This window comes from Pelophylax lessonae (assembly GCF_965119305.1).
Source record: "Pelophylax lessonae genome assembly, chromosome: 3".
Classification (NCBI taxonomy): Eukaryota; Metazoa; Chordata; class Amphibia; order Anura; family Ranidae; genus Pelophylax; species Pelophylax lessonae.
The window spans coordinates 533494785-533511051 of record NC_138770.1 but is presented as its reverse complement, the minus strand read 5'-3'; the positions used below and the strand labels follow the sequence as shown (position 1 = coordinate 533511051).

At 42.4% G+C, this 16267-nt stretch overlaps 1 protein-coding gene across 1 annotated transcript in view; it reads left to right on the top strand.

Annotated features, from left to right (window-relative positions):
• Positions 1 to 16267, top strand: part of SNX9 (sorting nexin 9) — a 250147-nt gene that overhangs the window by 110000 nt on the left and 123880 nt on the right. Inside the window, exon 3 of the mRNA XM_082249824.1 lies at positions 5472 to 5546. Coding sequence (XP_082105950.1) covers positions 5472 to 5546 — 75 coding nt within the window. The remainder of the gene's footprint in view (positions 1 to 5471; positions 5547 to 16267) is intronic.

Sequence of the window (16267 nt, the reverse complement as noted above, 5' to 3'; positions counted from 1 at the left end):
AAGAGGCAGGGGGATGAGGGGAACCTCACAGGTAGCTACCAAAGAGGAAAAACATGGGCTGCAGTCAGCCAGAATGAGGGAGCAAGTCAAACGGGTAACCTGTAAACTGTAGTTAAAATGACAAGGTAGAACAAACTCCGACGTTGTCGGTGCTACAACATATGTATGCAGAAGGAAGGAAGCAGGGTGGGGGGGGGAGGGGGAACAGGGAGAAGGGGTAACAAGAGGGGACAAGGATAAAAGGGGAAGGGGTAGAGTAGGGGGAAGAGGAAGGGAAAGGATCGCCGGGGGGCCAGTTCATAAGGAGTGGAGGTATTGGGTCCCCAGGTTTGGTTCAGGGCAGCAATAGGGAGCTATCGAAATTGGGGGGAAGAAAATTGTCAACCCAAGGTTGCCAGATTCTATCATACTTCTGGTCTATATCCGTCAGAATAGCAAGACCATGCTAAGCTTTTTATTTAACCACTTGTCCTCCAGAAGATTTAACCCCCTTCGTGACCAGGCCACTTTTTGTGATACTTTAACTGACAATTGCGCGGTCATGTAGAGCTGTACCCAAATAAAATTCATGTCATTTTTTCCCCCACAAATAGAGCTTTTCTTTGGTGGTATTTGTGCACCACTGCATTTTTTATTTTTTGTGCGCTATAAACAAAATAAAATGTGTGTGTATGTATGTGTATATGTATATATATGTGTGTATATATATATATATATATATTTATATATACAGTGCTTTGCGAAAGTATTCGGCCTCCTTTAACTTTTCGACCTTTTGCCACATTTCAGGCTTCAAACATAAAAATATAAAACTATAACTTTTTGTGAAGAATCAACAACAAGTGGGACACAATCATGAAGTGGAACGAAATTTATTGGATATTTCAAACTTTTTTAACAAATAGAAAACTGAAAAATTGGGCGTGCAAAATCATTCAGCCCCCTTAAGTTAATACTTTGTAGCGCCACCTTTTGCTGCAATTACAGGTGTAAGTCGCTTGGGATATGTCTCTATGAGTTTACAGAACGTTCCCACCCATTGTTGAAGAAATAACTCACACAGGACTCGGGGGGGTTGGGGGGGGGGGGGGTTGGATGGGGATCCTCATAGGTTCCCACCCCGCTGCCACTTTTGTCACCTTTTGGGGGGAGGGAAGAGCTGGGAACCTGGTTTTGATAGGTACCCACTCCCACTTCTTGCAAAATTTGAGCCCCCCTTTCCACGCAGCCAGCCCATTCATAGAGCGCAGCGCGATTCGTACATGTGCAGTACGGAACCGGCAGTGAAGCCGCAAGGATGCAGCAGCACCCGGTAGTCGATTGAAAAAAATGGGTCAGGTGAAGACTGCTGAATTCCTGGACTGGTAAGTGTCCTAATATTAAAAGTCAGCAGCTACCGTATTTGTAGCTGCTGACTTTTAAGACTGGGGCTCCTCTTTAAGGCAGGGTGGCTGCATATTTACCGTATTTGCCGACGCATTAGATGACTTTCTAACCTAAAAACCTCCCCAAAAATAGGGGGGTCGTCTTATACGAGTATAAAATGTGAGGTGAAAATGAGTGTCCCTAATAATCTCTCAACCCGCTGGATGTGCAAAATAATGGATGTACCGTAGCAAAGTAAAAAATGTGAGGACTATCGTACTTTACATTGTCCAAAACAAACGTCCCTATAAATCACATTTTATACTCCGCAACCGTACAGAAGGGGGGGGGGTAGTCTTATAGGATGCGTATAGCCCAAAATCTATGTTTTAACTTGAAAATTAGGGGGTCGTCTTTTACGCCCAGTTGTCTTATATGCCGGCAAATACGGTAAACACAGAAGAAATTGATCTGGGAAATATTGTGCTTGTTTTGTGTTTAGATTTTTGCTCCAAGTTAATGTGTTTTTATGGGTTTACACATGACCAGTAAGGGTCCATTCACACTAGCGCGACTTGTCAGGCGACCTGGTCGCCTGACAAGTCGCGGTGGGTCGCTCGCCATTGATTAGCACAGGACCCGTTCTAATAGGAGCGACACAAGTCGCTCCGACTTAGAAAAAGGGTCCTGTACTACTTTGGGGCGACCTGGATGCGATTTGCATTGACTTCAATTATATGAAGTCCGTGGAAGTCGCGCCACCAAGTCGTGTCGCCGCAGTCTGAACGGGGTCTAAATTAAAAGTTTGTCATAAATGTATGCCAAAATGTATTCTTCTACATGTCTTTGGTAAAAAAAAAAAATCCAATAAGTGTATATTAATTGGTTTGTGTGAAAGTTATGGAGTCTACAAACTATGGTTTATATATTTTGAAAATTGATCAGTTCTGATGTGCATTTCTTGAGGCCCTAATTTGCGAGGGCAGCACAAATACCCCCCAAATAACCCCTTCTTGGAAAGTAGACAGTATACAGCATTTAGTAAGAGACATGGTGAGCTTTTTGAAGTTGTAATTTTTTGTCACAATTTATTTGAAAATGAAGAAATTTAATAAATTATTTTCACTTTTTTTTTTTACATACTGTCATCAATGCAGTACAGCGTCATCATATGACTGGTGTGGAAGTGATCAGAGACACTGACAGGTGACAGTATGTAAAAAAAAAAAAACGTATAATTGTTTTTTCTTTTTTATTACAATTTTTTTTCTTTTTTGCATACTGTGACCAGAGCAACAAAGTGTTACCATAGTAACACTGTACTACTCTGGGAAAGTGATCAGAATTTTTTTTTTAATCACTTTTTTTTAATTTTTTAACTTTTTTTTTTTTTCTTTTTTACATCCTGTCATCAGAATGGTTCAGTGTTACCATAGTAACACTGTACTACTCTGGGGGGGTGGGTGATCAGGTATTTTATTTATTTTTTACATTTTGTATGTTGTTACAATGAAGATAATCTATGAATAATTTAAAGTACCATAGTTTGTCGCCATTCTATGAGTGCACGCAATTTTAAAGCATGACATGTTCGGTATCTTTTTACTCAGCGTAACATCATCTTTCACATTAATTTATTAAAGTGTATTTTTTTTTTTTAAACAAAATGTGCTTATAAAACCGCAGCGCAAAAAACGTGTGACATAAAAATTTGCAACACCCACCATTTTATTCTCTAGGGCCTCTGCTTAAAAAAAAAAATATATATATATATATAAAATGTTTGGGGGCTCTAAGTAACTTTCTAGCAAAAAAAGTAGAGTAGATTTTTTGCTGCAGCTGTCCCCCGTTGGCTTTAAGACAGAGAACTGAGGTTCTCGGTCAGTTCGGAGCTAAGAGCAGTGACTGGCAGTCACCGGCTCTTAGTTTTGCTCCTCCAGAGCTTACTGGAGTGCTGGTCTGGAGAGGGGGCAGGAGCACATCAGCTGACAGCAAGCTTTATCTGATTCTGGGTCACAGAAGAGCACAAGTAAGTACATCCCCGTGACCCAGAAAAGAAGTATTGCCAAAAATACTTCTCTTTTAAGCTGTTTCTGTGTTAGGCCTCCTAGCTCTCTGAAGTCATCAGCATTGTAGCCTCCTGAAATCCCCTGTTCCTGGGCCTGTAATTATGCAAACACAGATAAGGACAAATGCCCTTATCTGGGATCTTTGCAAATGAAAGTACATGTCCTTTCTTTATATGGGACGTTAGTAACTTTCTTATTTTTTTATGCATTTAAGTGATCATTGACAAAGGAATACATTTACACCTATGTACTACCCTTACTGGAAACGCCTGTAAGCATAAAACAGACTGCCAAGAGGCTGAAATCACTTCCAAAGGAAATGTGAAAGCCCTGCCAAATCTTGCTGCAGGGGGTCATGGGAAATTTGTGCATTAAAGTGGTTGTAAACCCTCACATAGGCCAAGTTAACGTGTTACTAAACCCACAACAGTAAAGTCAGTGTGTATACAGGCATACCCCACTTTTAAGTACACAATAGGACCAGAGCATGTATGTAAAACTAAAATGTACTTAAAGTGAAGCAATCCCTTTTTTCTTTTCTCAATGCATGTAAATACACTAGCTCCATAGGAAATCTTGGTCAGCTTGACATGGCATTGCTCCCAAACCATGTGACAAGGACACCAAGCTTGGGGAGCATGTTAAGGGGATCCAGGACTATGACATAGTAGATTACCTATGCAAGCTGGCCAGCCACAAACAGGATATGTTGTAGTCCTGGGTCCCCTCTCGGTGCTCCCAAAGTATGGTTTGGGAGCAGTGCCATGTCAAGCTGACCAAGATTTCCTATAGACGCCAATGCTAAAAACCGGGAGTAGTGTCATGCCAAGCTGAACAAGCTGTGTCCTTACTCGCGAGTGTACTTAAAGCGGGGTATGCCTGTATACAGTAAAGCATGCTTGGTACACTCACTGTGGAACCTTAGGGATTAATCCTCCACATTGTGTAAAAAGGCGGTTTGATCCTGTCTTTTCTGATCCTCCCCTTCTTCCACAGTCCATCTGCTGATAGAAAAGAGCCTTGGGGGCACTCTGTACATGCTGAGTTTGATATGAATAGCTAGGGAGTTTTGTTTTTCTTTTTTTTGGCGAGCGCAAGTGATCAGCACAGGGCCAATCAGCACTGTCCAGACAAAGGGTCAGAGGTCATGCAGCCTCATAGGACAGTAAGAGGAGAATGAAATCTCCGCCTACCAGCTTTAACCAGATACTGATAGAAGTCAGAAGACGGCTATATACTGCTGATGAGAAAAAGTAATTAGGAGTTTATATTTACTAAAATAATTGCATTTCCATGTTCTGTGTTCTCGGGGAGATCAGATATAGTGAATGTATGGTCCTGGGTTTACTAACACTTTTTAAGTGACTGGCCTCAGGTGATACACAGAGATAAAACAAATCCTCCTTCATACGTGGTACCTGTTTATCTACAGAGTCTGTCCCCCTACATCCATTCAAAGTGCAAAATCTACACAGGATCTTTCAGCTGTAAAAGCAGGGGGCGGGGAGCTGAAGTTACATCAGTGAGGAGAGCTCTGAATGCTGATTGGATATAAGAGACACACCCCCTTTCACACAGCACATGGGAACAGAGCTTAGGCCGTCAATCACATGCTGTGCCCTCCCCTGCCACCATTTTTCTCTTGGGGTTTGGAAAGCTCGTCAGAATTGACCCATGGTTATAGAAGAGGAATGAGGTAGTGGACAGAAATGACACTCAGTGCTCTGGATTGAGACAAGTACACATCATAGGGATATGCTTTGTTCATATTTCATGTCTGCGGTTTAAAAACACTAAGAGGTAAATTGTGGGGACTTTCTGATGTTGGCATGGTAGTAGTGTATAGCATTAGCAGCCTACGGAATATTGTTTTTTTTAATCAGGTGGCAGGCAGGGACTATATTGTATTACCAGTTAAAATTCTTACTGACTGATTTATTTATTTATTTATTTATTTTTTTTTTAATGTACTACTATGTAAGCCAAATGTGTTTGGAAGTTTATAGACATGATTTTTTTCAATGGCTTCTCTTGCAGGATGTTGGCGGAGGATGGATTGAAGCAAAGAATAATCAAGGTGATAGGGGACTTGTACCAATAGACTATGTTGAGGTGAGTGATCTTGCCAGGGCACTGATTTTTGCATTTTCCTGCCTTTAAACCCAATCACTTAATTCTTATATAAGCCTTAAAATGTTAATGTATTATCAAAATTCACATTTAATGTTTTTATTTCCACAGCTTTCATTCAAAAAATACCTGGGGATCCTGCCGTGAAGGCCAGGCACTTTTTGTTATAGATTGAGAGCGCCATATATTTCCCAGTTGTGGTCTTAAGTTGTGACCCTGCTATACAGGCTTCAGTTAAAAGAATATACACAGCATTTCTGAGCTCCAGCAGGCAGGTGAAGGGATCACACACTACACAGCATAGAGAGGAGAGCTGAGTGTAATCTGAGACCTGAGGGAAGAGAAAGATCACACACCCCTGTACAAAGTCCCATACAGAAACATGCACAGCTGAGGCTGTCCAATCACTTGCTGTGTGCTGGAAAGAGGGGTGTCTCCCATGATTGTCTGGTGAAGTGACTCCTTCAGATAACAGAGGAATGACACTAGGCGTTTTGGACTGAGGCTATTGCACACTATAGAAGGATATACTTTATTCATTTTTCATTTCAGAGTTTTACAACTACTTTATTAACAAGCAACCAACATTTGATTCAGCATTTGAGGTTTTCACCTCCCTGTCTCTGATGATGATCTGTCTTTCTATGTAACAATGAAGTCAACATTGCTTAATAGTAGAAAGAATTGCAAGTTGAACCATTCAGCCTTGCTTCATCTGTATTGGCCAGTTAGTGTACAGTCACAAAGTAAACTAGAATGTCACAGCCCTGCTTCTAGTATATTATCTTGTTTATGACCTTGATTCCCTAAGCTGAAACCTGTGCTATGCGAAATAAATAGGTTGGGCAGGCTGGTACTACTGACCTGCCATGGAAAAAAACAATTGTCTTGCTCTGTATTGGAGCTTTGTCTTTGAATCAGTGACTCAGAACAAATAGGCATCAAGTAAAATCAATACTCCTGGTTTGCCTACATGTTCAGGGTTACATAGTGAGGTTGAAAAAAGACACAAGTCTATCCGGCTCAACTAGTAAAAGACAAAAAACAGAGAAAAACACAACCATACAATCCAATATACATAGTTGATCCAGAGGAAGGCGAAAAACCCCAGCAAAGCATGGTCCAATTTGCTACAGCAAGGGAAAAATTTCCTTCCTGATCCCCCGAGAGCCAATCAGATATTCCCTGGATCAATTTTACCTTTAAATATTAGTACCCATTTTATATTATGTACACCTAGGAAAGACTCCAGGCCTTTTTCAAAGCAATCTAGTGAGCTGGCCAGAACCACCTCTGGAGGGAGTCTATTGCACATTTTCACAGCTCTTACTGTGAAGAAACCTTCCCGTATTTGGAGATTAAATATCTTTTTCTCTAGACGTAAAGAGTACCCCCTTGTCCTCCATGATGACCTTAAAGTGAATAACTCAACACCAAGTTCACTATATGGACCCCTTATGTATTTATACATGTTTATCATATCCCCCTTATCTCCTCTTCTCAAGAGAGAATAAATTCAGTTCCTCTAGTCTTTCCTCATAGCTGAGCTCCTCCATGCCTCTTATCAGTTTGGTTGCTCTTCTCTGCACTTCAGGGTCAGTGATGAGAAAATATTGAAGCATTTGGACCAGCATGACAACCAGATAAATTTAGTATGTTTGAAAGGTCAGGTTTGCAGTGAGTTTCGGCAGCCGAAACATACTGAAAATGGTGTTATCAGCATTTTGCAGCTAAGAGAAAAAGGTGCGGATAATGGCGCCAAAAACCCATGTGATTTTGCTGTAATTTTACTGTGATTTTGCTGTAATTTTACTGTGATTTTGCTGTAATTTTACTGTGATTTTGCTAAAATTTGCCACTATTTTACTGTGCTTATGGTGTGTTTTTCATAGGTCATGTGACCTAAAAACTGCATCAGCAACGTAAGACGGGTGCGTTATTGAGGAGTTCTTGCTGATTTTTCAATGCATTTCAACGAGTAGGTGCATTTTTGGTGCGTTTATTTTTTTTCCAACTGACAAAAAATGCAGCAAGCAGGATTTTTAAAGTGGAGTTCCACCCTAATTTTATACTTACCTCCATCTTCTCGCTCCGGGTCACCTGAAAAAGAAATGGATAATCGCATTTTTTTTTTTACTTACCTCGTAGCGAAGAAAATATACTTACCTCCCTTCCTTCTTCCTCCTTCCTCGGCCGCGGCCCGTCGTCACTTCCTGGCTCTGCAATGATTCCTGGGAGCTGAACGTCAGTTCCGGGGCGCGCGCGTCATCTCCTTCTAAACAGCTTCTGGGCATGCCCAGAAGCTGTAGAGGGATGACGCGCGCGACCCGGAAGTGACGGCGGGGCCGGCGCAGGGCATCGTGGGACCGAAGAAGGCGGAAGAGGACGCCAAAGAGGATCTCGCTGGCTTCAAGCTGCCCACATCTGAGATGGCAGCGCTGGACAAGACGTTTTCAAGGTAAGTATTTGTCCTAACAGGTAAGTGCAACCCGGGACAGATCAGAGGCTATCCATTGTGGAATGCACTAGCCCTGACTGTCCCGGGGGTATTTTTTAAAAAAAAAAATTAATTCCAGGGTGGAACTCCGCTTTAAGGATACTTTCACACTGCTCTAGCAAAAGAACGCATATGCGATATATGATTTTACTGTGTTTTAGATACCTTTGCTGTGCCTTTTTGGGTTGCCTGCATCTGTGAAAAATGGACACGTGGCTCAAAAACGTGCCAAAAATGCAAAATCACGGTGCATTTTTTACCGCAATTTTCATTCATTTCAATGGGAAGCTGCGTTTTGGGTGCGGTTTTCAAAACTCCACCAAATATGCATCATGCACGACTTTTCTAAACGCACTGCACCTCTAACGCAGTGGTGGGGAAAATCCCATAGGATTTAAAGGGAAACATTTTTCTTGCAAGGAAAAAATGCAGAACAAACATAGTGTGAAAGAACCCTAACACCACAACGGAAGCGCAACGAACCAGTGTAAAGAATTTAAATAGATACATTTTTCTTGAGCATTTTTTGCGCTAAAGGAGCCAATAATGCCTGACAATAAATTTATATTCATTTACAGTGCCTTGCGAAAGTATTTGGCCCCCTTGAACTTTGTGACCTTTTGCCAAATTTCAGGCTTCAAACATAAAGATATAAAAACTGTAATTTTTTGTGAAGAATCAACAAGTGGGACAAAATCATGAAGTGGAACGAAATTTATTGGATATTTCAAACTTTTTTAACAAATAAAAAACTGAAAAATTGGGCGTGCAAAATTATTCGTAAAAAGTGCAAGTGATGTTGGGACCGGCGCTACCACATAAATATTATGTCTGTGCAATTCCATACACTGTATAATTCATATAAAACATATAAAAGTGCATATAGTGCTTAAACCAAAGTGCTGCGTGCTGTAAAACTTTTTATATATTCGCATGGGCTGTGCTCAGTGTACCATATAAACACATGTGTACATATATAGTGCTGAGTGCTATTGATAACCACGTGTGTGATTGCGTGCTATAACAAAGTTTGGCGCCAGTGGGTGTACCACCGATTGCACCGTTGCTTACCGCACTCTTAGGAAGGTGGCTCAGCACTCCCTGGTCACTAGAACAGAAAACAAGCCTCCATTGCGTAGTATATCCTTGTTAGGGTAAAACAACGTAGCATCCACTCACATTTAGGGAGTTCACTATCAGCTTGAGGTGTTCGCCGGGTCGCTTCCGCGTTCCACCAGCTCAAACCACCGTTCCCGGAAGTAACGTACTGACGTACGCAAACCACGCCCTACGCGTTTCGTCATACGACGTCATCTGGAGCGTGCCATCTATCGCTACTCCCGGTCTTTTTATAGGCTGGGTCGGCGCCATCTTAGTGTACTGATTTGAGGCCGGACACGGCGGCCATCTTGGTGCACCCATACCGCAGCCTAAACAGCTTAATTCATCATGTGAACTCCCTATTTGTTGCGTGTGCCGTATATATAAACATACATTTTATTTAAAACTTAGAATACGACTCCACATATTAAAACCCTGTAATATAATACATTATGTTTTGTACTATATTGTGCGAACCAGTGATGTGTCTGATTTGATCGGGGTGAGCCGATAATCAGTGCTGCCGATAAAAATTATAAATTATGTGAATAAATAGTTTAAGTGATAAAGTGATTCGGTGATGATGTTGACTTCTTGATATTTAATAGTGGGCCCAAGTGTCTGTGCGATTAATAGACTATAAAAAATATAAAAATTATAAAAGTGCCCATACATGTAATAATAATATCGGTGAGATAAAAATCGTACAAAAAATTAAATTTACTACTAAAAATATATATATAAAAACTTTATAAGAAGAAGTTCTCTATACAAGTCCATCCATAGATATAAGTCCATGTTGCTTGTGACTTTGTATTTTCTGGGTTGAATCCCATATTTTATGGGTAAAAATAATGCAGTTCCAGACGAAAAAATATATTAAAATTAAAAGACTGAAAGATGATACCCAATAGGATGAAAACAGGATGACGTAATAAATTGGTGAAACTGAAGGTGGTAGGATACTTGCAGTTGGATATTCCCATGAGGATATCTTTCTTGAAATGAGGAATTTTCAGCGAGAAGTTAAAGATATAAATATTTAAATATGGTAAAAAGGCTTCACTTCATATAGAATCTTGGAGGATGATAAAGTTAGATGCGTTAAAACATGCATTAAATGCATTAAAACTGCATCTAAAAAGTACAAAATTCCAAAAAATTCCAAAAATCAAACGATGAAATAGGAGTGTGTTGGTACTAAAAATATTTCTAAAACATTTCAAAAGATACTTCAAAAATGCTTCTAATAAGGAGAATCTAAAAAGAGGATCTGAAAAGGTCAAAGGAGGCTCCTAAAAATTAAGGATCCCTTAAAAGCTTGTTAAAACTCTTAAAAAGGCTCTTAAAAATGTTCCTTAGAAAAAGCTTCTTAAGGAAGGTAGGTCGGAGAGGTTTCCTTAAAAATCGGTGATGAAACAGTTTAAGTCAATATCGATATTCAGGCCTTTAGGCTGAAGGGTCTGCATCAGATATATCCACTTCGTTTTGTTTTTAGATACATCTATTCTCTTGTTACTTCCTCTCCAGTTATTCTTTATTTTGTCTATGGCATAAAAAACCATTCCCGTGGGGTTCTGCGAATGATGAGTCTTGAAATGTCGTGACAGGCTGTGTTTATCAAACCCCTTACGGATATTTTTAACGTGTTAAAACGAGAGACTGAAATTTTTGCCCATTCCTCCTTGCAAAACAGCTCGAGCTCAGTGAGGTTGGATGTAGAGCGTTTGTGAACAGCAATTTTCAGTTCTTTCCACAGATTCTTGATTGGATTCAGGTCTGGACTTTGACTTGGGCATTCTAACACCTGGATATGTTTATTTGTGAACCATTCCATTGTAGATTTTGCTTTATGTTTTAGATCATTGTCTTGTTGGAAGACAAATCTCCGTCCCAGTCTCAGGTCTTTTGCAGACTCCAGTGGCGTACCTAGAGCATTTGGCACCCGGGGCGGATCCTATATCTGGCACCCCCCCCCCCCAAACTTTAAAATGTAAAAACACCCACAGAAATTTGTAATGTTTTCAAGAATATTTATTGCACAAATTTCACAGCCCCCCATCACAGTGCCCCTTGCCGTCTGCCCCCTCCCCCGCCTCTCTAATCACAGTTCCTCCTTTTGCACTCTCTGCCTCCCCTGCACAGTCCTACCTTCAGCATAAATAGATAGCTAATATTATTAGCAATGTGTTTAAGTTTGAGTAAGAGATTGGAGACTTGCTAAAGGAGATGGTCAGAGACTGCAGTCATAGTACAGGAGATGGTCAGAGACTGCAGACATGATACAGGAGATGGTCAGAGACTGCGGACATAGTGTTCCCTTATGCGGACGAAAAGGGGTCTGGTGGTGCGGCCTACATATTGTAACCTACATGGACATTCCACCACGTAGGTTACATGCGTGCTTGTGCACGTTATGGTATCTTTGATCTCATAGACTTTTCCTGTACTTTGTGCCGTAAAAGATGTTGTTTTTCTTTTCTTTTCCCTTGATGTTCTACACGGTAAGCATTTTCCACATCTAAAGAAACCTTTCAGACTGGTTGGAAGATGTATTTTCTTTGGAGGGTCAATGACATTGTGCACTAACCGATTTCTCAGGTTCGGTGCTTTTCTATAAATGAAAGTGGGTTTTGTGGGGAGGATATCTCTTAAAGTAGTGTCTGCTTTCAATATAGGCCAATGTTTCCTTATAATTTTCTCTAGGGCCTTATGTTGGGTGTTATATCCTGTTAGAAAAGCAAACTCGGTGTTCTTATTTCCATTTGCTCTATTTGGCGTATCCTTTATCAGGTTTTCCCTATCCATTTTTTCCACTATCTTCTTGATATTGATGAGTTCACTGCGTTTGTATCCTTTCTCGACAAACCTGTCAATCAATATCTCAGCTTGCGTTTCAAAATCCGTCGGGTCACTGCAATTTCTCCTGATCCTCATCAGTTGCCCTTTGGGGATGTTGCCTAACCACTTGGGGTGGTGGCAGCTATTTTTAGGAATATACCCGTTCCTGTCGGTTTTCTTAAAAAATGTTTTGCTGGTGAGTCTGCCATCTTTTTTGGTTAGTTCTAAGTCCAGAAACGCAATATGTTCACGGTGAAAATTTCCTGAAAAAGTGATGCCATACATGTTAGTGTTGATTTCGTCAAAGAATTCTTGCAAGGAATCCTCGTTTCCCTTCCAAACGATAATGATATCGTCAATGTATCGGCGGTAGTATTTCAACTCATTCCTGGGTATACTGAACACCTGTTCCTCCTCCCACTTCTGCATGAAAACATTTGCCACACTGGGGGCATACTTAGCCCCCATGGCTACGCCTTTCTTCTGTACAAAATAACTTCCCTTATACCAAAAATAATTGGATTCCATTGCTGTTTTTAATCCTTCCAATATGAATCCAATCTGTGCTTCCTTCATGTTCGTGTGGGTGTGAAGGGCCCAATCCACTGCCTGTAGGCCATCTTGTTGCTTGATGTTTGTATAGAGGGAGTTGACATCTATTGTCACCAGGATGTCACTCTCCTCTATTTCCAAATCTTTAATCTCGGCGAGCAATTGCTTACTGTCCCTTAGGTAGGATTTACCCACTGGGACTAGAGGCTGCAGGAATTGGTCAAGGTATTCCCCTAACCTTGAATGTACAGAATTAATTCCGCTTACAATGGGGCGGCCTGGTGGCTTCTTATCATTTTTGTGTATCTTTGGAATATAGTAGATGACTGGGGTCTTTGGTTTCTCTAGGCAAATGTACTTGGCTTCCTTATTGTTTAAAATCCCCAGCTCGTTCCCCTTCTTCACGTATTTATGTAGAGTTTTCTCAAATGCTTGTTTTGGATTTCCCTTCAGCTTGATGTAGGTGTCTTTTGTATTAAGAAGATTCTCCATTTCCTCCTCATAGTCCTTTTTGTTTAGAATCACCAGTCCTCCTCCTTTATCCGCTGGCCTTATTACCACTCCTTTTCTTTTTTCCAGTTTTTTGATAGTATCCCATATTTTTTTCCTTTCTGTTCTGAATTTTTAATGCTCTAATATCTGCTTCCACCATCCGTTTAAAGACCTCCAGATTCTCATTGTGAGGATTTTTGGGGTTAAAGTCGTGTGTTTATATTCACTGTGCGTAGATCTTTGTGTTTGCTTTTGTTTTAATGTAAAATGTTTTTTGATGTTTAACTTTCTAACATATTTATTGAGGTCTATGTAGGCCTCAAATGTATCTAGATTCTTCCCTGGGGCATATTTGAGCCCCAGATCTAGTATTTTCAACTCCTCCTCATCAAATTGTGTGTCGCTTAAATTAAAAATACCTTTGCTTATTGATTTCTTCTCCTTTTTCTGTCGTTTCTTCCCTCCTCGGGTTCCTCGTGGTTTTCGTTTCTGGTGCAAAATTATTCAGCCCCCTTAAGTTAATACTTTGTAGCGCCACCTTTTGCTGTGGTTACAGCTGTAAGTCGCTTGAGTTATGTCTCTATCAGTTTTGCACATCGAGAGACTTAAATTTTTGCCCATTCCTCCTTGCAAAACAGCTCGAGCTCAGTGAGGTTGGATGTAGAGCGTTTGTGAACAGCAATTTTCAGTTCTTTCCACAGATTCTTGATTGGATTCAGGTCTGGACTTTGACTTGGGCATTCTAACACCTGGATATGTTTATTTGTGAACCATTCCATTGTAGATTTTGCTTTATGTTTTAGATCATTGTCTTGTTGGAAGACAAATCTCCGTCCCAGTCTCAGGTCTTTTGCAGACTCCAGTGGCGTACCTAGAGCATTTGGCACCCGGGGCGGATCCTATATCTGGCACCCCCCCCCCCCCCCCAAACTTTAAAATGTAAAAACACCCACAGAAATTTGTAATGTTTTCAAGAATATTTATTGCACAAATTTCACAGCCCCCCATCACAGTGCCCCTTGCCGTCTGCCCCCTCCCCCGCCTCTCTAATCACAGTTCCTCCTTTTGCACTCTCTGCCTCCCCTGCACAGTCCTACCTTCAGCATAAATAGATAGCTAATATTATTAGCAATGTGTTTAAGTTTGAGTAAGAGATTGGAGACTTGCTAAAGGAGATGGTCAGAGACTGCAGTCATAGTACAGGAGATGGTCAGAGACTGCAGACATGATACAGGAGATGGTCAGAGACTGCGGACATAGTACAGGAGATGGTCAGAGACTGCAGACATGATACAGAAGATGGTCAGAGACTGCAGACATGATACAGGAGATGGTCAGAGACTGCAGACATGGTACAGGAGATGGTCAGAGACTACAGACTTGATACAGGAGATGGTCAGAGACTGCAGACATGATACAGGAGATGGTCAGAGACTGCAGACATGATACAGGAGATGCTCAGAGACTCCAGACATGATACAGTAGATGGTCAGAGACTGCAGACATGATACAGTAGATGGTCAGAGACTGAGGACATGATACAGGAGATGGTCAGAGACTGAGGACATGATACAGGAGATGGTCAGAGACTACAGACCTGATACAAGAGATGGTCAGAGACTGCAGACATGATACAGGAGATGCTCAGTCAGAGACTGCAGACATGATACAGTAGATGGTCAGAGACTGCAGACATGGTACAGGAGATGGTCAGAGACTACAGACTTGATACAGGAGATGGTCAGAGACTGCAGACATGATACAGGAGATGGTCAGAGACTGAGGACATGATACAGGAGATGGTCAGAGACTACAGACATGATACAAGAGATGGTCAGAGACTGCAGACATGATACAGGAGATGCTCAGTCAGAGACTGCAGACATGATACAGTAGATGGTCAGAGACTGAGGACATGATACAGGAGATGGTCAGAGACTGAGGACATGATACAAGAGATGGTCAGAGACTGCGGACATGATACAGGAGATGGTCAGAGACTGAGGACATGATACAGGAGATGGTCAGAGACTGAGGACATGATACAGAAGATGCTCAGAGACTGCAGACATGATACAGGAGATGGTCAGAGACTGCAGTCATGATACAGGAGATGGTCAGAGACTGCAGACATGATACAGGAGATGGTCAGAGACTGAGGACATGATACAGGAGATGGTCAGAGACTGAGGACATGATACAGGAGATGGTCAGAGACTGAGGACATGATACAGAAGATGCTCAGAGACTGCAGACATTATACAGGAGATGGTCAGAGACTGCAGACATGATACAGGAGATGGTCAGAGACTGAGGACATGATACAGGAGATGGTCAGAGACTGAGGACATGATACAGGAGATGATCAGAGACTGAGGACATGATACAGGAGATGGTCAGAGACTGAGAACATGATACAGGAGATGCTCAGAGACTGCATACATGATACAGGAGATGGTCAGAGACTGCAGACATGATACAGGAGATGGTCAGAGACTGCAGACATGATACAGTAGATGGTCAGAGACTGCAGACATGATAGAAGATAGAAGGGCACTAGGGGGGCCGGAGAGCACAGGCGAAGCAGAGAGCACTGGAGGAGCTGAAGGGCACGGTGGGGGGGGCTGGAGAGAATTAAGAGGGGGTTTGGAAAGCATTGCAGGGTTGGTTGGAAGGCGCAGGGGGTGGAGAGCACTGGGGGGGACAGGGAGCACTTGTGGGCGGGCAGGGAAAACCAGGAGGGTGGAGAGCACTGGGGGGACAGGGAGCACTTGGGGGATGGGCAGGGAAAACCAGGGGGGTGGAGAGCACTGGGGGGGACAGGTAGCACTTGGGGGCGGGCAGGGAAAACCAGGGGGGTGGAGAGCACTGGGGGGGGACAGGTAGCACTTGGGGGGTGGGCAGGGAAAACCAGGGGGTGGAGAGCACTGGGGTGGGCAGGGAAAACCAGGGGGTGGAGAGCACTGGGGGGGACAGGTAGCACTTGAGGGGTGGGCAGGGAAAACCAGGGGGTGGAGAGCACTGGGGGGGGGCAGGTAGCACTTGGGGGGGCAGGGAAAACCAGGGGGTGGAGAGCACTGGGGGGGACAGGTAGCACTTGGGGTGTGGGCAGGGAAAACCAGGGGGTGGAGAGCACTGGGGGGGGACAGGTAGCACTTGAGGGGTGGGCAGGGAAAACCAGGAGGGTGGAGAGCACTGGGGGGGGACAGGGAGCACTTGG